The 22,298-nt window shown below is 33.5% G+C and overlaps 1 protein-coding gene across 2 annotated transcripts; it reads left to right on the top strand.

The window, feature by feature from the left end:
• Positions 1-57: 57 nt before the first annotated feature.
• On the top strand, positions 58-21,640 carry LOC106461952 (homeobox protein six1-like). Of its 2 annotated transcripts, XR_002611116.1 has the most exons (3): positions 58-1,100; positions 18,333-20,677; positions 20,766-21,640. XR_002611116.1 is itself a non-coding variant. In XM_013921823.2 (2 exons), the coding sequence occupies exons 1-2, from the start codon at positions 436-438 to the stop codon at positions 18,712-18,714; spliced, it is 1,047 nt and encodes a 348-aa protein (XP_013777277.1). In that variant the 5' UTR covers positions 58-435; the 3' UTR covers positions 18,715-21,640. The 2 variants fall into 2 exon arrangements, 1 of the variants encoding a protein (XP_013777277.1); XM_013921823.2 differs by having other exon boundaries at positions 18,333-21,640.
• Positions 21,641-22,298: the final 658 nt, after the last annotated feature.

Consider the following 22,298-nt stretch of genomic DNA (forward strand, 5'->3'; position numbering starts at 1 on the left):
TTACCATGGCAACACAAGCCATCGGCTCACTTTGATGTTGACTAAGCGGAGGGCCTTCGATGAGAGCCAATCACGAGCGTGAAAACGGTCATTACCGGCGCCTAGAACATGATAATGTCAAGATGAATCACCTAGAGAGTGGCGTGTTTTCAAGAGTTCGTGTTGCCTGTAAATATAGGTTTGGAACAGAAGACGGTGGGTGCCTTGAGATCTCTAGTCGGGCATACTTGAATTTGCTCAGCTGACGAAACGCACGCGCCAGATTGAAGAATCCTTGAGTACTAGTGGTTGTAGAATAGTTTAGACAACTTCATCTTGCGAAGACTTGACTATCCAAGATTTCCGGTGACCAACTAATAGTAAATTAAATAGTTTCGTTTTACACCAACCAAAATTTCACCATTCAGGAGTAAGCCCATGAAGCAATCATAACTCATGATTGTAGGCCACATGAACGACAGTGTGGCGGGTCCCCACCTCTCTGTAGTTTCGAACATGCTGTCTCAGAGTTCATGCCCCAGCGTCAACCCTTCATCCCCCAGTCCCATGCTCCCATCGTTTGGATTCACACAAGAGCAGGTAGCTTGTGTCTGTGAAGTGCTTCAACAGTCCGGTAACATCGAAAGGCTCGGCCGGTTCCTTTGGTCACTACCGGCCTGCGAACATCTTCAGAAGAATGAGAGTGTGCTGAAGGCTAAAGCTCTGGTAGCCTTTCATCGAGGCAACTTCAAGGAACTGTATCGAATTCTGGAGAGTCACAACTTCTCGCCAGCGTCCCACTCGAAACTCCAAGGGCTTTGGCTCCAAGCCCATTACACCGAAGCCGAGAGGATCCGCGGCCGGCCACTGGGAGCGGTCGGCAAGTACCGGATCCGCCGAAAGTTCCCGTTACCTCGAACGATCTGGGACGGGGAAGAGACTAGTTATTGCTTCAAAGAGAAGTCACGCAACATACTTCGAGACTGGTACTCGCATAATCCCTACCCCTCGCCACGTGAGAAGCGTGAGCTAGCCGAGGCCACTGGACTGACGACCACTCAAGTCAGCAACTGGTTCAAAAACAGAAGGCAAAGGGACAGAGCGGCAGAAACAAAGGACAGGTAAAGAGATTTTCTTGTACGTTGTGTGTATTCAGTACTAAGACGCTTAAAGGCAGACACATAAACCGTGAGGGTAAATTATAACCACAACCAGCTAGTTTCAAGGACAGATTAATCATCTCCGTGTTCGTTAATATAAACGGTTATGTAAGTGCGAAGGTTGTCTTATACAGCAGTCAATGAAAACTTCTTAATACAATGCTATGCTGTTCGTTCCTTATGCATATAAGGCCCTGTAAACTGCACAAGTAAGATATTATAAACTGTCTTTAAAATCTCAAATAAAAAGCAGACGAATAAAGAGAAGTATAAGCGCGAGTCGCTGTAAAGAAATAGAAGATATTTCATATATTACATTACTCTAAAATAAGGCGTAATCTATTATTACTTTCATATTACTTTCATTAACAGAATTTATTATAATGCTTTTTATGTATTTATTTTAAATTTTGTATTATTATTCTTTTATTGTAAATGTTGTTTGGCATTGTTTGCTTAGTACGTGGACTTTAGGACTAGCTTTAACCTCCTAAGCTGGCAGGTCTTTGTAATATATCATTAGGTTTACGGCCGAAAATATCGTTAACGGTGAGGGTACCCAACTGAAACAATGCGTTCTAATCTTTATAAGCAAGAAAATAAGAAAAGTATATTTAATTAGCTATACCCCTTATCAGGTTGATTTTTAGTTATGCTCTAAGTGGGTAACTTGCTCTGATTGGAAGTTGATATCAATTATACTGTTGTCAGTTTTATAAGTGTACGTTCTTCTCTCTTTTTATTATTTTCAGAGGTTGCAATGTTATTAAAATTCACTAAGCAATGTTACTATTGTTCCTCAGAAATTATTGTTTTTTTAATCGTTTTATTACAAAATATCGTCCTCTAAGTCATTTTTGTTTGTACACTGCGCATGTGCAGATATTTCTATATGTATACATGTTTGTATATATGTATATACATACTGGAAACAAATGCTATTTATTCACTACAAGAAAATAATTAAATAGTAAAAAAACATTTTTTTGTCATGCATCTTTTTATTTCGTTCTTAAATTTATCCCTATAACGATTTTTATAAAAGAAGGCTTAGGATTATGCGTGAAATTATAGCAGATAGACTACATCGTATAGTTATAAAATCTCCCATCATGCAATGTTAATATAGGACAAAGTTACATGGATTAGTTTTGAGTACAGTAATTTATTCTATTAATATATTTCAACTGTTCAACTATCGAATCCACTGTTAAGACATGTACGAGTCAATATGAAATATAAATTATTTCAGCATTTCAAGTTCTTAAATAAAGTACTAATGTATTTTATATGGAAATGATTGAAAACCGAAAATTGTGGTCAAAAGAAGAGACTGCGCGAAGGAACAGTAAAACTATTTACTAACATTTTAAGTTATTAGGGTATATTAAACATTTACATATATACATATATATATATTAACAAAAATAAATCCACCACATTTGTATATACCTTTAAATAGTGTATGAACCACAATTATGCAACATAGATTCGTTCCAGACGAATATACATACACAAACACACATATACATAAAACTGAGACTGAGTAATAGAAAAACTAATATTTCATCGTTAAGATAAAACTTTTATTACTGTTGTGCATTGGAGGTCAGAGGACACGTAAAGAAATTATTTTCAAAGAACAAATTGTAAACATAGATAGATAGAAATGGTCATATAAGTACATTATATAGTTTTACACTTTTATTTTTGAAAGCAGTCACATCACTGAGATGAGAAATAGATATAGGTAAACCGTGTAGAAAAATAAAACTTAATGTGTTTTTAATACGTAATTACTGTTTAACTTATGCTTTAAAGCCAGCACTTGTAACTTACATGGGTGGCACTATATAATTCGCTTTTAGTCTGCATTGAGTAAATTTCACGAAGTTTCTGGTGTGGCCCTAACCTTAATTAACCATAGCTACGTAACTTTTAGTGCCAAAAATTAGGTTTCAGGCATCATTTATAAGTCACATTAAATCTGAGCGAGAAACACCCATCTAATGTTATTTATAAAATAAGTTTACATCTAACTTAAGCGAAACATGTTAAAATGACAGGAATTTCAAATATATATATATATATATCGATACGGCTAGGCTTAGCATTTGAATAAGAAACATCTCTCAAGAACATGTAAAATGAATGGGGTAGAAATTCAATAGTCATGTCTTTTAATGTTTTCAGAATGCATTTAATGTATTCTCAAATTACCGGCTTGTTTTAACACAACTCGTTACCAGTGGGTCCTACATAATGCATCACGTTGAGTGATTTTATGTTTTTATATGTTACACCCTCTGTGTTAAAACTGAGCAAAATAAGATTGGAGAAATCACTCGTTTTCTATGTCAGGTACATAGAAGGAGTACAGTAATAGTTAGTGATATTAATTAATTGCGATACTAATGGTATTTCTGTTTACATTTTTTATAGGTCACAAACTAATTGTAGCATAAATAATACAGAAAAATTAGCTTAAAAAGCTTGTAAGATCTTCTATCTGTAAATCATGTGTTAAAACCCCATTGCCGATTAAAAACTTTTCAGTTACTGATTCTATTAAGTTTTTTTCTGTGATATGTATAACGTTCTAATACGCGTTGTTTGCCTTTTTTTTAGCGCAAAGCGATGTTTGCCTCTTTTTTAGCGCAAAGCCACACAATGGACTATCCGAGTTCTATTAACCGCACGGAATCGAACCCCGGATTCCAATGTTGTAAGTCCGAAAACTTACCACTGATTCATCGGAGGTAAGGTTTAATTTGCAAAGTTATTCATCAACTTATCAAAATTTTAGATGTTTTCCATTAGCAATACTTTTCTTACCAACGCTTCTAATAATATATTGAATATTTTTCCAGTTTTCAGAAATATGTATTGTATTATAAACATTATTTTTCGGGTTATTTTCATACCTGAATAATTGTTATTATTCGGTGTCAGAATATATTTGTAAAAGTTGTTGTTGACACAGTCGAAACAGCTCGATGTCCTGAACATTGATGTTAAGGAGTAAGAATTAACAGTATCTATAAGAATACCTAAGTGAAAGAAAACACTTGCTATATCTAGGGCCAAAGAGGCTTTTCGACCAATATCAGAACTATTAACGCCGGCTGAGGTATAACAGACATAGTAGTGGTTGAGATATTTATTTATATTAGCAAACAGTTTGATAAACAACTGGTTTGGTGTGATCTGGATTAGGATCATTTGGATAAGGATTTATTAACATTATTACATTATTATATTTCTATATTTCAACACCAAATTGTTTATTATAACTATTTATTTATTTGCTATCATAAAGTATTTTCAGAATTCATCATCAGAACCAACGGTTTTACAAAGTTAGAAATATTTACACATTGAATAGCATTTAAGTTTTAGAGTGAAGAAATACAAATGATGTTTAACGTAACGATAAAAAAAATAATTATGTGTGAAAAACAAGAGTTACTCATGAGCGCCAGCTTCTGATCGTTTATCCTAGTTCTGAAATCACCTATTTATATGTTTCCCGGCAGGTTAGAGGTAATTTTACAGACTTACAACGCTAAAATCTGGGGCTAGATTCCCCGCGGTGGACAGAGTGCGGATAGCTTTTGTGTTAAAACAAACAAACCAAATCTAATTATATAAATATATATACTTGCATTATGTAAGCTACAAAATGGAGTATTATAAGTTTCTATAGTAAACACATAAATATTATTATAATGCTTAGAAAGAACGTTTCTGATACTGAGTCAAGTGTTGCTAAACTAATTGTAAACATATAAATATGAAAAACTGGGCAAACATATTGAAAAATAACTCAACTCAACCAATAAAGCTGCGTATTTTGGAACACTAAAATAACAGATGATTTGTTTGCTTTTCATAATAAAAACTACGAACTGATTTTGGTGCTCAAACTATAGTTCGCGAGAAGATGTAATAGCTAAACATATTATACAAAATATATAAAATAAAAGTGACCAATTTATCTCAAACAGACTGTGGTACTGTTGGAGTCTCCAAGATTCATCCTGACATCGGTAAATTACTGGAGGAGAAGTAGACTAATATTAACTATGAACAAACAACAAAGTTAACAGTTAAGGATAACATAAAACAATAATCTGGCCTGGCAAGAATTTCCCAACATTTGTTTCCTTCACCAACATGTTTGAAAACGTCTGTTTAAAGGCTTTAAAAAAATAAAAAATAAAAAGAAATAATGACATTTATGTAAATGAAGGAAGGCCCTGTGGTTTAATAAGAAAACGTTTTTTCCATTTAATGGTGTTCACTACATCTGTTTACCTGTCTGGCCCACCTAAAACTTTATCAGGAAGTATTTTTCATGGTTATATCAAAATTCTACCTATCTTATTTTGTGAATACAATCTACTGACACCGAAAGCCGATTATTAGAATCTCCACATAAGTGTACACGCGGATAGGCTTGAATGTAATCTGTTTCTGCTCGTGACTTCATATTGAACTTATTTTTTTATTATTTTTACTTATCCTAAATTTTTTGTACTTTTTTTTTAACTTACTTGTCATGGCCTAACAGCTTTTCGTAGTAAATAGACAAATGGTACGATTGTAGATTGTGTCATTCCACTCCATTAACTTTCCTCGTCTTAATAGTGTCTTCCTTAATTTGAAATCAGTATATAAGTTATTTTTGGGGGTAAAATATAATTTTTAGTTTTAAATCTCCTTCAGCGTTTTAAGCCCGCGTAGTGTTCGTATTAAGTGCCCGATCAACACATATATAGGTGCACAGCCAACACATAGTAGCATATAAAACATAATTTCAATCACTATTTACCACTTTATTAAAACGATCAGACTCAGACTTGAGGTTCATTTAGCTATTACATATCTACTTTTGTGAATATCGATACTGTACTCTATATGCTACTTGCTAAATAAGTGTAGGATTTGCGGTAAAGTTGTAGCCATCAGATATAATTCGTTGTCATTGTTAGTAGCCTATTCAATCAACTAGGTCCAATTAAAAAAAATAGACATTGGTTACTAATTAGTTTGTACCCAACGTTTCGGTTGCTATTCTCCTGCAGTTTTCAGGAGATTCCTATATGTGGTGGCAGGAAACGGGAGTCGAGCCTGAGTCTGAACTTTATAAGTAAGAACTTCTTGTAAGAAAATCATATTTAATTAGTTATACTCATTACAAGGTCAATTTTAGCTTGTTCTGATCGGAAGTAAATATTAATTCTTGTTAGAAAGGTAAGCGAGATATCCTGTCGCTCGTGTTCTTATCTCATCAGTACTTAATGATAGCAGTAGAGTTAGTAACTGATTAGAAATTAATAATAACAATAGTAGTGACTGCGGAGTAATTAAACAGAAGTAATCTTGTGCTACTTATAATGAGAACAGAATAAATATACGTTCAGGATTACCTGCAGTTAAACTAGATATGTATAGCTCTATCTCGGAGTTCTCCTCGTCCCTGAAATATCAAATTATTTGTTCCGTCCCTCATTGTTCTTCGAAAGCTATCTGTCATTCATGAGTTTGTGTAGGTAATTCCTGTCTGAAACGTTCCTCGTACTTCTCAGTTCGTCTTTAACTCAAACGTGCTTATTAAAATCCCATCTAAACAGTTCAACATATTTCATCAACCATCACAAACACAAATGTGACTTCCAAACTAAGTCTAAGCTGTTCAATATCTTTACTGAACCGTCACTAATACAAACTTAGGTTTCAATCAGAACTAAACAATTCATCTTGTTTAATGGACCATGATTAACTTAAACTTAAGTTTCGACCCGGACTAAACTGTTTAATATGTTTATCTATTCATCCCTAACTCAGATTTAGAGTTCGTCCACAGGGTAGATTGTTCGTATGTTTATGTGATTGTTCTATATGCTCTTTTGAATTTCACAGTTTTGTTGAATTTATCAGTTATGCATGTAAAACGTTCAACGGCTATCAAGATTTATTTCAAACGTTTGCTTATTTTCAATATTATTTCAACGCCAATCAAAAGGTTTTGTAGTTAAGATATTGTAGGACGAACTGTTATATGTTGTTTTCTTTCTACACAAATTAGGCTTATTGTACAGAAAATTTGTTAAAATTTTATATTCTGTTAACTGTTTTCAATTTAGCTATAGTATTAAATTAGATGATTTTCGTGTATGTTATGTATTTAAGTAATACGTGTATAATTTCAAATATTCATATATTTTTCCAGAAATGTATTGAATGAGCAGTTTTCGACATATTTAATGTTTTTATTTGCCATTTATTTAAACTGTAGTTTTATCAATTGAAATGCAAAAGTTAGAACATTTCTATTTTGTTTGTATATATATAGGAAGCCTTCGCACACTAACAACATAAACTCAACATGTCAATGTTTTCTAATACATAGACCCAACATGTTAATGTCTTCTAATACGTAGTCCCAACATGTTAATGTTTTCTAATACGTAGTCCCAACATGTTAATGTTTTCTAATACGTAGTCCCAACATGTTAATGTCTTCTAATACGTAGTCCCAACATGTTAATGTTTTCTAATACGTAGTCCCAACATGTTAATGTTTTCTAATACGTAGTCCCAACATGTTAATGTTTTCTAATACATAGACCCAACATGAAAATGTCTTCTAATACGTAGTCCCAACATATTAATGTCTTCTAATACATAGTCCCAACATGTTAATGTTTTCTAATACGTAGTCCCAACATATTAATGTTTTCCAATACGTGTACTCCAGAAAAGTAAAAACACATACAGATGAATGAATTATTTCCCGACGTTACTAAATGGATCTGCCCCCAGTGGCACAGCCGTTTGTCTGCAGTCTTACAACACTAGAAACCGGGTTTTGATACCCGTGGTGGGCAGAGCACAGATAGTCCATTGTGTAGCTTTGTGGTTAACTTCAAATAAACAAACTAAATGGATCAAATAAAGTGTGAATAAAGACCTCAGACATGCGATATGCATGGCACAACGTAAATAGTATTTTTTAGAAGATATTATTAATAAAGCAGCGGAACTGCATATTTTGTAAATCTAATTGATTTATTGCTAATTTCATTGTACACCTTTAAAGTATTCTGAAGTAAAACAGAAACATTTACATCAATGACACTGTGTGAAGTAGAAAATCATCGTTTCTTCATGGACATTGTTAGAGTTAATAGGTTATCCCGAAAGGATTCTCGTAATCAAACCATTATGAGGTTATCTGTTCATCGTGACCGTGTCTTAGCTCATTCCGTGTGTTTATCATCATTGAAGTTGGACCTCTTCATTTGTCTTCATTTCAGTCCAACTTAGCTTCACGCTTCTTAGCCAGGTCTGTATTTCAAAACCTTCCAGTATATTTATGGTGTTTATTATACGACTACAATGCACGTATATATCTACGATTATAACTAAGCGTTGAACTTTATCACTTTGTAGACCCTGAAAAAATTACGATTTGTGTTGTTTGTATGACATATCATAAATTGTTTCGAGTTGAAACGTTTTAATAAGCATGAATGATTTTGTGGATAGTGAGTGAGTTTGGGTGTTAGTGTTGTATGTGATAGTCTTCTGACATACCTGAGCTGAAGCTTAACTTATAATGCCTATATAACGTTTATTCACTTGTTCGAAAAACAAAAATCAGACATAGAATCTCCAAGAGTGACCTCTGCTTCTGAAAATTTGCACACTTCCACGATCACGATATATATTTATCATAATTTGGATGAAAAAATATAGTAAAAAGTATGGAGGTGCTAATATCCCAGGATTCCTCCTCAATCAACCCCCTACTTCGGTGAATGTTTCTTTTACTTTCCATCGAAATATTAAAAGTATATTGGCCTCCATGAAAACTCAGAATAATATATTATGTATATAGCAGCTAGGACAGAAGTCAGCTTCAGCTTGGTGGGTTTACAAAAGGGGGGATTAGTAATTGTGGCAGAAAATATTCATTATATTTTATCCCAAAATGTGAATAAGTAATCTTGGGAAAAGGCCAGAAGGTATAAATGCGTGTTGCGTCGCGCCACACAAAAGATTACTCCGGCTTTGTGTGTGTGCCATAAATGCATATGTACATAGGAAAGGACTCAAATAAGTAATTTTCAGCCTAATCGGTTTAGTATATTGCTGTTATCGTTTAGTTTTAGTGTATTGCTGTTATCGTTTAGTTTTAGTGTATTGCTGTTATCATTTAGTTTTAGTGTGTTGCTGTTATCGTTTAGTTTTAGTGTATTGCTGTTATCATTTAGTTTTAGTGTGTTGCTGTTATCGTTTAGTTTTAGTGTGTTGCTGTTATCGTTTAGTTTTAGTGTATTGCTGTTATCGTTTAGTTTTAGTGTATTGCTGTTATCATTTCGTTTTAGTGTATTGCTGTTATCGTTTAGTTTAGTGTATTGCTGTTATCGTTTAGTTTTAGTGTATTGCTGTTATCGTTTAGTTTTAGTGTGTTGCTGTTATCGTTTAGTTTTAGTGTATTGCTGTTATCGTTTAGTTTTAGTGTATTGCTGTTATCGATTCTAGTGTTTGTATAATATTAACCATAGTATTGTCTTTGGAATTTTAATACTTACATAACAGTCTTAAGGGAAAAATCGACTCGCAATATGCGGGTCGTGGGTTCGAATCCGCGTCCCACCAAACATGCTCGTCCTTTCAGCCGTGGGGGCGTTATAACGTTTTGGTCAATCCCACTATTAGTCGGTAAAAGAGTAGTCCAAGAGTTGGAGGTGGGCGGTGATGACTAGCTGCCTTCCCTCTAGTCTTACACTGCTAAATTAGGGACGGCTAGCGCAGATAGCTTTCGTATAGCTTTGCGCGAAATTCAAACCAAACCTTAAGGAAAGATAAACGATTATGCAAGAATTCAACTTATGACGAAATAAGTTACTCTTTACAGCAAAAAGAAACATATAGATCTTCGACTTGATTCCCCAGTGGCACAACGGTATGTCTGCAGACTTACAACTCTAAAATCCGGGTTTCGATACCCATGGTGGGCAGAGCACAGATAGCCCATTGTGCAGCTTTGCGCTTCACAACAAACAATCTTCGACTTGCCCGCCCTCCAGTGGCTCAGCGGTAAATCTATGAGCTCACGCCGCTAAAAAACTGATTTTCGATACTCGTGGTGGGCACAGCACAGATAACCCATTGTTTAGCTTTGTGCTTAACAACAACCGATTTGCCCGAGTCTGACCAAAGTTTGAAGATCTCTGGTTTTGGTATTATCAATCCGAACGGCGTCTTAGGCGCTTAAAACCTCATAATTCTCTCGTACGTCTCTATAAGACTACTGTTAGTGCTTTGCTCTTATAAAAAGTTTCCACAATTATATTAGTTGCAATAATGTTCTTCTTTATAGAATCACGTGGTTACTTAACTCAGAAAAATTATATTTTTTTTTGCAATTCTATTAAAAACTAACATTGCCTTAGAAATGTTATACGTGTAAATATATTTGAACGACCTTATTTACAGAGGTTTCTAGGTCAGTGAGTTAATATAAACACGTTGTGTCATTTAGACTGCATGGCTTGTTTGTTTGTTGTTAAGCGCAAAGCTACACAATGAGCTATCTGTGCTGTGCCCCCCCCACGGGTATTGAAACCCGGTTTTTGGCTTTGTAAGCCCTCAGACATATCGCTGAGCCACCGGGAGAGAGAGGAACACGAGTACTAGAGCTTAATGAAAACGTTTTTCTCTGACATTTCTCATTTAGTGTCTCCTAACACACTAAGGAAATGTCAACTAGAGGTATAACATGGTATTAGCTTAAAGATGAAACCCTTCACATCTTTAAGCAGTTCACAAAATTTAACCCATTTGATCCATAGTTCACAAATATGATCTTTTACAAGTGTTTTTAACACGAAAGCATAATATTACATTATTCACAATCGGGCGCTCGACTCGCAATCTGAGGGTCGCGAGTTCGAATTCCCGTCCCACCACTCATGCTCGCCCTTTCAACCGTAATGGCGTTATAATGTGACGGTCAATCCTACTAGTCGTTGGTAAAAAATATCCCAAGAGTTGACGGTGGGTGGTGATGACCAGCTGCCTTCTTCCCTGTAGTCTTTCACTGCTAAATTAGGGACGGCTAGCGCAGATAGCCCTCGTGTAGCTTTGCGCGAAATTCAAAGCAAACCAAACTGTTCACTATCAAGAATAAATTCGTTTTACACTAATTATTCGTTAGATGGAGATTAGATTCTTGAAAAAAAGAAATTCATTCTTAAAATGGCAGCAGTGATAGCAAACACGTTTTCTGTATTCCCACAAGAGAACTTTCAAACTGCTATAAAAAAAAATCATTTACGTACCATGTTATATTACTTCAACATTATGTGCAGCCAATACATGTTTATGCAAAACTGAAGTAAATACTATCTTTAGTCTGAAAGGGTTAATGGCAGAACAACGTGGCTAATTTCGATTTGTAAAAATTACCGGACACAACTAAATCCATAATTTATATTCATCTTCATATCGACTACTTATCACAAAGTTCTGCCGTACGTTACTTGATGAGTTTACAGGTTTACTAAGAGTATCAAATTCGGTGACGAGGAACCCACTTTGAGACTAATAATGGTTGGAGACGGCTTGAATGGGTAATGAAGAAAAACTTTTAATATAAGTTTAACATAACAGCAAATGATGACAAAACCTTGTCGAAACGTTGTACATTTGCTGTTATGTTAAACTTATATTAACATTTTTTCTTCATTACCCATTCAAGCCGTCTCCAGCTATTATTACTAAGAGTGTGTATTGTGTACTAGTAAACAACCTCACCTAGTGATTGAGATTACAGATTTTTGTGTAAAACCAGGACAAGTTGATTTATAAATGGCAAATTTCTACTTACTTAGTCGCGTTAACATTTTTCTTTTTTTTTTTTGGTATGATGGAGAAATATAAGTTATAACGAAAAGTTTCAGAATATAAGTTACAACAATAAGTTTGAGTTCAGATGAAAAAACAACACCTTAAAACAGAATGAAACGGTTGAAGCACTGTAAGGGAGAAATAATTGTGGTCAGCAATTTGACCGAACGACCTTACAAAGGGCAGAATTGTTGATCACACAAATATGTAAAAATAAAAGACTCACAATAGATTTAAACGTACATCTGTTTTGTGCCTGTGGACAGACTCTGCTCTGGAAACTTAAAAAGAAATATATATATATATATATTATTACAACAGATCTAAACAAATAAATGTTTTATAGTTGTTGATAGCTATACTCTGCTTTGAAACCTTTAAATAAAAAAATCATTATTACAACAACAAAATCAATTGACAGATATAAATCGAATGTGTTTAAATCTTTTGTAGATTTGTTTATTTTAAGGTTTCAGGTTAGAGCCGAATCACATATACAAAATAAAGTGTGTTTACATCTATTGTGAAAATACTTTTTCATTTAAAGGATGTTTTAGATTGTTAGGTTTAGGTTTTGGTCTCCAATTTTTTGTATATGATATTCTGCTCTGTTTTCTTCTAGTTATCATAATCTACACTAACGTAATGGTCCCTGGTGGTTTAGCTGCAAGTCTGAGGGCTTATACTGTTAAAACCGGATTTAGATACCTGCGATGATGTTGGATATACAAGGCTGTTTAGTTTAAGAGTTATTATTTGGTTTATTTAGTAATTTAATATTTAATTATTATTTGGTTTTCATAACAAGAGTGTTAAAGTAATTATTTTAAAGGTTATACTTATGACAAATTTCCTTATGTAACTCGGTAAGAGTCGTACGTTGTGTGTGTAATTCAATTGTTGTAATTTGACGTCACATCACTCGAATCTTCTGTATTTTTCTCGTTGCCTTAAGTGAGTATTGCTACATCATAGGGTCTCGTAGTTTGTAGAAAGTTCTAAACCTCAGATGGGCAATGTACACACACACACATACACATATATATATAGGCGACCAAACGAGCGCAATTGAAGGCAAGTAAAAAAAGTGAAGTTAGAGTGCGTGATTGTTAGTTTGGCCGTAACGGGTGATATTTTAAAGTAAGTTTCACAGTTTAACAATGTGTGTGTGTTTTTCTTATAGCAAAGCCACGTCGGGCTATCTGCTGTGTCCAACGAGGGGAATCGAACCCCTAATTTTAGCGTTGTAAATCCGGAGATTTACCACTGTCCCAGCGAGGAACGTTTAACGGAGCTAAGGAGAATAATTTGTTTTGTCAAAGGATGTTCTAAAGTAATTGAACCCGTCTGTGTGGACTTTAATGAAAAGGAGACAATTACTTAAAGTTCTGGATAAAACTATGGTAACTTACGGGGTAACGTAAGTGGATTTATTGCAGATTGTATAGTAAGAAACAAAGTAAAGAAAAATAATTCGTCTTGTCAGTTAATTTCTAAAATAATTGAATCAGCCTCTGTGGACTTTTCACAAGAAAAGAGAAATATCTAGAGTTTTAGATACAACTGTGACATCCTATCGTCTAAAGAATTTTTGTACATACGTTTGACTTGTTTTGAATATATGTTATTTTAAAACAAGTGGATTGTGTGCTGTGCGTTTATTGTTCGAATTTATCGCCAACAAGTCACAGACACCTAGTGTAAAACAAATGGAAGACTGAGAACCCATTATGTAGATTTGCGTTTAACAACTATCAATCAAACAAATAACTAGTGGTAATTAAATTCAAATTTAGCTGGTTAATTTTCCTAGTTTAGAATGTACCTATGTAAAACTCACCTGAAGAGAATCGAACTGAAATAGGTTTAACAATATCTGATAATATATATATTCTTAGGCTCATGTAACGCTGCACGTGGTCAACGGGTGTTCACGATGTATATTCTCATTCATGCTGCATGAATATAAGGCACTTTATATAAAACAAAGCACAATTCTAAGTTAAGTTGGCATTCAAGATTATTTATCTAAGATAAGCATTGTATATTTAATGTGTGCATGTGTACATTTGTAGTCTCGTGTCTCACACATGGTTTAGTAAACATACACGAGTATAAGTGATACATAAAAATTAAGGCTGTTTGAAAACGTATGTAAGCTTAGGCTCAATCTGAAAATAACTATACTGACAAGAATGTTGAAGCCATGTTAATATTTGCTTGGATAGTGGAAACAATGATAAGTTTCGGTTCAGATTTAAAAAAAGAATCTGAAAACAGAAAGGAACTATTGTAAACACTGTAAGGAAAAAAGTAATTATGTGGTCAGCATTTCGACGAATCGAAAAACAAAAGAACAAAACGTTAATCACAGCTATAATTTATTATTCGCTTAGAGCGTTTTCTAACCCTTTTATATATTTTCATTTCTATTATTGTATTTTCTACTCATTTCAAGTCAGGTGTTGGGTACTGTCTCATTTGCCAGACTCTTCATTTTGGTTGTATTAAGAAATGCACAGATACGACGTCAATCGCAACTTCGAGTTACGTCTTGCATGTTTAGGCTACTTACTGCTACTCATCTTAGTAAACACCACTTTACTGATCATTAATTCTTCTGGATTTATACTGAGATATTATGAATACCATGTTCTTTCGTTGGAGATCCAGTTCTTTGAAAAGTATTCTTCTCTCATATGTTTTGCGAATCATCAAAGTCTGATTCTTGAACGTAGAGACATTCAATAACACAAAGTCTGATTCTAGAACGTAGAGACATTCAATAACACAAAGTCTGATTCTAGAACGTAGAGACATTCAATAACACAAAGTCTGATTCTAGAACGTAGAGACATTCAATAACACAAAGTCTGATTCTAGAACGTAGAGACATTCAATAACACAAAGTCTGATTCTAGAATGAAGAGACATTCAATAACACAGGCCTGCGATGGTTTTATTGTCTTGGAATTTCTACATATTCTAAAGTAATTCCTGTACGCTGAATCCGAAAATGATATCCATTTTTCTCCGTCACGTACAGAATTTTCACAAAACGTCATATGTACTTTTATATAAGTGAATCATTTTCATTGAAATCGGGTCATATTTTGTTATGCTTAAAATGTTGACAACCACTGACTATAGATTTATCTAGACTAATCGCGACGTGAAAGTCTTATCGATCTTTCTGGAACCCACAAGAAACACACCGCTAGTATACAAACGGTTAACAGGCCGCATGTCGTGTCATTTCTGGATAGTATTTGTTTGTGCGTGCACTTTGACATTATTTTTTTCTTTTCAATAGTATTTATTCGTCGCTATGGCAACAAGAGGTTGTGTAAACGACCCAAACATATTCTGTTATATTTGTGGCAAATTTGTTGTAAATTTGATCTAAGTAAGAGGTTTTTTTTGCATTTCCGATTTGTAAAAAACCCTTACTTGATAGAAAAAAATGAATATTATTTTTCGAAATCTGTGTAGCTGAATTATGGAAAATCCGTTATTAAAACCAAACAACTTTTATGCAGTTAAAATTCGCAAGACTATGTAATTATTTGTTTGTGTGAAATAGATTATATTTCAGACATTATCTCACAGACATTAGCTCTTGGTGAATATACTTCTTAGGCTATGGACAGTACGAATGATGAATCCTAAAGAATTCTATTTCATGTTAATTAAAAATGGACTTTTTATCAAATAACAAAACTTGAAGCGATATACGCTAATGTAATATTTCTATGGTTTCATGTGTTTTCGCACGTGAATAAGTAAAATTGTTCACTTCGTCATTTCATTGTTCCAGCTGGTGTGAATTCTGCTGGACAAGCTCGTCTAGTTCGTTCTTAATTCTAGACACATCCAAGGTCAACCTACAGAGTTCGGTGTAAAATATTTTGGAGAAAAGACAGCAATATCACTTCATATGTCTGTCTATTTAACTATACCAACTATTATTAGTTGGAACAATACACAGTGAAACGTTTTTCATGATATTTCCTTAGATAAAAGATGATTAATGAATAAGTCTATCATATTGTAGCTTACATTTAAAATTATCAAAATTCCAGTAAATTTCTATACTTTTATTTTTTTAACTCCACTCTTAACCTTCAGTAATCTGTCAGATCTTTCTAGGTCAAAACCACGTTGCATAATTTTGTTTCTTAATGGATTCATCTGAAATTCAATAATCCGATAGATAGCCTTTTCGGGGTTGCTGTTCCCATATTGTAATGAGTTTGTTTGTCGTTAAGCCCAAAGCTACACAATAAGCTATCTCTTCTGTGCTCATCATGGGTATAAAAACCTGGGTTTTGGCGTTATAAACCTTCAGACTCTAATGGGAAGACAAAGCATTCATCGACTTTTAGCTGACTTCCGACTGAAGCAACTAGAAAGGATGATTTTGCTAACGTTCTATTTCACGTGGTTAAAACTCTAGCTCTCGAGGGGATGGAGAAGGTCGGGTTTCCCACATCTGTTGTAGCCCATATTTATCCTTTTGTGCGTAAACTTGACCTACTTGTAAAAGTAACTCTTATCTCTCGTGAAAGAGCTGACAAAAGCTGCCTACAGAATTCAACAAGTACACTTTTTTATCTGTTTTCTTTGTGAACTTCGGCTTCTTGGCGTTTATTTACTTACCTCGTTCGCCAACTGTGTTCCGCTAATTCCACTGTTGCGGTAGCCTTTTGTTCATCTGCCAGCTAAACCCCTCAGTTCTCTTGTACGTTCACTCGTTAAACTGTATACTACACTACTGTGAGTATGAAAAGGATTTTTCGCTTTTTACCTCGTTCTAATGAAGGCGATGTGAAAAGGAATAATATCTTCATTTGTTATGTTCCTACACTGTTTCACCTCATTCTAATAAAGGTGATTTGGAGAGGAATAATATCTTAATATGTTATGTTCCTACACTGTTTCATTTCATACTAATGAAGGTGATTTGGAGAGGAATAATATCTTAATTTGTTATGTCACTACAATGTTTTACCACATAACGTCAGAAAAAAGAACATTTTTTTTTACTTTATAAGAAAACAGGACTGTATGTACTTTTGCACTCTGTGTTTAAATGAAAAAGGTACGTCTATCTGCTGTACATACAAACCATTTGGTATGCAATGCTGATCAGAAAATGAATGTCGCATAATAAAGTAAATAAGAGTTATGCATATTTATGATATGTTACAAACACTGATTATTATAATGTGTACTAATCGGTCCATTTACTTGAGATAAATATACACGGATTTAGAAACTACCTAATGGTCAGTAAATAATCCTTACATTTTCTAATACTACTCTTTATGTCTGAAAAAAACACACCAAAACTCAACACTTAGGAATATTGAATCTCTTACCAATAATAAACATAATTATTAAATAGGTACTTATGGACAGGTTGTAGCCTATGTGATCACCTAGGTCTAATTACTAATTATAATAATTACTAATAGCAATAGAATCGTTAAACGCAACACACTTCTTTATTTATTCATAAGATAACCTGTTTAATCATCTTAAATATTAAGATTTGGGTTTTTGGTTAGAAGGAGAGTAACCGCGATTTGCAAAGAGCATGAATAGAAAATAATAAAAATAAAGTATTAAGAAAAGATATAGACTCTTGTCACTTCAATACTATCTTTGGAATACATATTTATTACAGAGAAGTATACAGAAATAGCACATCACTTCTATCCCAGATATATATATATATATGTACTTATAGTGTATTTATATTTAAACATGAGATTCTCATATCAAAACCTTCACTAGCTATTACATGATACAGTAACTAGTATTCAGCTTTTCTTAGACTTCTCATCAGAAACTTTAGCTCACCGCTTCTTTTCATTTTTTTGTTTGTTTTAGCGCACAAGGTCGTACTAAAAATAGCTATTATTTTTTGTGATAATACTAATAAGGTTAAAGATAGATATACGCGTAGGAGGTTACTATAGATATATATAACCGTAAGCACTGACTTTAAAGTCAAGGGCTGTTAATTAGAAAGTTTCTGCTCACGAAAGATTCATTTGTTGGATAGGATAATCGGGAGTTTTTATGACTAGAAGGATTTAAGTATATATATAGTGCTAAAAGAATAAAGAACGAACCTAACTGAAGTTGCCTCAAAATTTAGAATTTTTCTATTGTCTTCTGTGTCGTAGACTTATTGTTAGTTTTCTAGATTATTACATTTGTAATGAAACGAAGACAATTAGACTGAGTTTGCTTTTCTTTCAGGGACGTTGGTGAGAAGGGGAAGAATTCCGATTCGACCAAAGGCACGGGAGCAGAAAGTTCCGAAAAAGACGACCACCAAACGGGAACAGACCATCGGCAGAACTCCGACTCCGAGCCAGCTAGTAGTTCCGATGGCATCTTCCCCACAGAGCTCAAATCAGCAAGCATGAATGTTGCGGCTCCTAGTCCGATATTACACCATCACCCCGTCGCCACAATCTCGCCAGCTTCGTCGGTTGGAATCCCTCAAACCGTCGCCCTAGGTGGCGCTTTCCGTCTAAACCACCCGCCGGAGTTTTCGACAACGATGCACGGAACGCTGTTACACCCGCAGCTTGGAGATTTCGGGTTAGGCTTACCAACGGATTATCATGCTTTATGACGGTCAGTGGCGGGGACTGTCCGATTGTAAAGCCAAGGTGTCCGGCCAGGACCCGCCGCCACCCAGTACTGTAAGCTCCTCTGTGCTTTTTCATTCCCTCATTAGAATCCGCAGTGTGGGCTGATGCTTTGTACTTTTCGATTATTTATGAAATAGACAACGTGTCGCTAGCAGCCGCCATGTTTGTACATGTAATGTAAAGTTCTGATATACTTGTGGTAACGCTTTTTACATATACTTGTAAGAAAACAAAGTCATTTCACAACACGTTTCTGAAGATATCGACAGTGAATAAATAATGGGATTTATGCCTTCACACATCTTACATATGCACATGTTCGGTATTTAGAAGTTTTAAAAAGTATATCGATCACCGTAATAGCTAATCTGCTTAAATTAAACTATGAACTTATACGTCTAAATAAGTTTCTTAAAAGTAAATGGGTAGAAAAAACTTACCTGTACAACATTACATAATTTACATACTGATTTCTTCCTGATTTTAGTAGACTAATTAGCAGAAAAAAAATCATTCAGATTTCTGTTTCATTGTTAAAAAAAAAACAACGCGACAGCTGCATGTAAAAAAGAAAAGGCTTTAATACTATGGTTTACACAAAGTACCAGAATTTCTTTTTTCTCTGTATCATACCAAAGAGAGAGAAAAAAATTAAATGAAAATAAGGTAACTTTTATATTTTATGGAATATTTAGTAAAATTTGTTAATGTATAATGATTAGAAGAAAAAAGTCTCATATAATCATGATGACCAAAAATAAATAGTGTCTACTAAATACATTAACTAGCTCTAAACTTATTGTGAAGAAGAAATAATTAATCATAACAAGAAAAATTTGGTATTAAAACTTAAGTTAGTGTTCGGTTCTTTAAATTTTATATTTTTTTTGTTGAAATTGAAATTACTTAGCAGTTATCGTCAAACAAGAGGGAGTGTAGAGCAGGAAGTAAGAACTTTGTTGGTTTATACATTATTACCATCAATAATCAATCAAAAGAAAACAATAGAGTCACATTTAATGATTTTTTTGTTCTTTTTAACACTACGTGATATAGATGAACAATGTTGTACGTAATTATTCATGGAAACCTCCTGAGTAAAATCTGTGTCTGGAAACTAACTGAAATCGTCAGGACAACTTGGTATGTCTTTTGTTTTTTTCCTTAACTACAGGTTACTGAGACTAATAGTCTGGAAATATAATAAATTATCTCTCCTTGCGACTAATATATTAGTGCCCGATAAGGAGAGTATATTCTGATATTTTGTATAGTGTCAACAATTATGGTCTTCTCAACTCTGAACTTTATCTTCCTATCCCTATACCTCCTATTGTTAGGCCTTATTTAGCCATATACATATGTTTTTATAATGAACTATTTAAAATTCAGAAATAAAAACAGTCACAATGTAGCTTAAACCGAAATGACACAAACTAGATTTTATCTTCAGGCTACGTATACTTATTTTTTTATCTTTAGAATAATCACAAATACACATAAATTATACGTGTTATCCAGCTTTACTTTCAAGGTTGTTTCATTTCCCTTCTGTCGAAATTTACTTCAATATTTGTTATTTTTCGCAAACATTTAGAGAATGTTAAAAATACCAGATACTGTCATCATGGTTTTATGTAGTCTAAGCAGAAAATATTTTATACCTCCATAAATCTAATAATAAATTAATTTTTAATATGGCATGGTTCTGCTAATAATTTATCCAAAATATAAAAAAGGATAAAAAGATCAATAAAATATGTAAATGAAAACGGAACAATTATAAAATAAATAAATAAGTATGTTTTTTAGCATTATGTCTTCAGGAAATTTAGCTTATACCATGAATAATCCAGGATAAGCCTCTCGAATAGTTTCATAATTTTCACGTAATTTACAATCTATTTTTAAAAAATCTGTTTCTCATAATTATTTCTATATCAGGTATGATTTTACTTGGTTTTAGGATGAAAGTATTCCTATATCAGGTATGATTTTACTTGGCTTTAGGATGAAATTATTCCTATATCAGGTATGATTTTACTTGGCTTTAGGATGAAATTATTCCTATATCAGGTATGATTTTACTTGGTTTTAGGATGAAATTATTCCTATATCAGGTATGATTTTACTTGGCTTTAGGATGAAATTATTTTAATCGTAATAATGTAGCTTCCAATGTTGATCTTTTTTACACGAAACGAATATAATCTACTTTTTAATCGACGTTTTAGCTGTATAATAATATTATATAAGTATTAAAAATGTATTCTACATAATCGATTCTTTAAACTCCAGATTAATGTGTACATTTTTCTAACATCATTCCTCAGTTAAGTACAGCACATGTGAAAGTTCAGTTATTCCTTAATAGGTAAAGATTTTTAAGTATTGAATTAATGCTTCTTGCATTACTGATGATATTCAACCAAACCGTTTCTTCATTAAAGATAACGCTTTAGTCGTGTTTCGTCATGCAAACTCTGCCAAATATTTGTCTCTGTTTGTATGGGTGTGAATAGTGATGCTCATATATTACCTGGTGTGCATATTATATGTAATTCAGCACAAAGTGTTATGTAAATAAACTTAAAAATTTCTTGAAACTTACTCAGTTTAGATTTATTCATTGATTTGTCCTCTTGAATTTAATTTTCATTTAAGAAATTCTTCCATTTCTTTAACTTTTTTTTTAATAGAAAGCGTTAACTATTGCATTTGTATAATCTTGAAGCCTTAAACAATCAGTCAGGAAATACTTCAAAATCAGATTAAAACAATAAACTAAAATATTTTCATATACCATCTCTACCTGACACCACGTTAGGCTTAGCAAAAATATTGCTAGGCTTAACAACACATCTTTCACTCGTTTATGTTTCTTACTCGCAATTACTTTTAACAGTTTAACCGAAATTCGACAAATGTTAATTTCATCAGGCGAAATAAAAAGGACCTATTGATTTAAATGTGTAGAATGATATTTTGTGTAGTTATTTCAACCAAATGAAATAAAAGTCTTTACTGCGATCTTTAAACTCTCTAAAAGTAAAAGAAGCACAATAGATTATATAATAAAATGTTGTTCAGGTGAGTCTGACACTGTTTGTTAACACATACGCATATCGAACTTATTCTTTACCTAAAAATAATAGAGATGTGAAATTTATTCTGGTATCAATACACTCACTAGAAACAGACAAAAAAATAAATATATGTTTCACTGATTGAGAATAAATAAAACTCGTTTCAAAATGACAGAACTTTCCCAGATTAAGGTTACTTAAAGAACATTGAAATATTCCATAAAGGACCTGAAGATGGGCAATATTCTTTTGACTGATCATAAGATATTGGCTGGTATATAAATTAGAAAATAGAGAAAAACTTTAATTGATATTCTGCAAAGAAAACTTGAACATACACCGAACCCCTGTGATAAGTAGCTTCCACGAGCTCACGATAAACTTGAGAGCTTATAACGCTAAAGATCGAGGTTCGGTCCCTACGGTGGGCACAGCGCTGATAGGTCACTGTAAATCTTTGCGATTCAGATGAAACAAAG

The sequence above is a fragment of the Limulus polyphemus genome, unplaced genomic scaffold (assembly GCF_000517525.1).
Source record: "Limulus polyphemus unplaced genomic scaffold, Limulus_polyphemus-2.1.2 Scaffold41, whole genome shotgun sequence".
In the NCBI taxonomy this organism is placed as follows: Eukaryota; Metazoa; Arthropoda; class Merostomata; order Xiphosura; family Limulidae; genus Limulus; species Limulus polyphemus.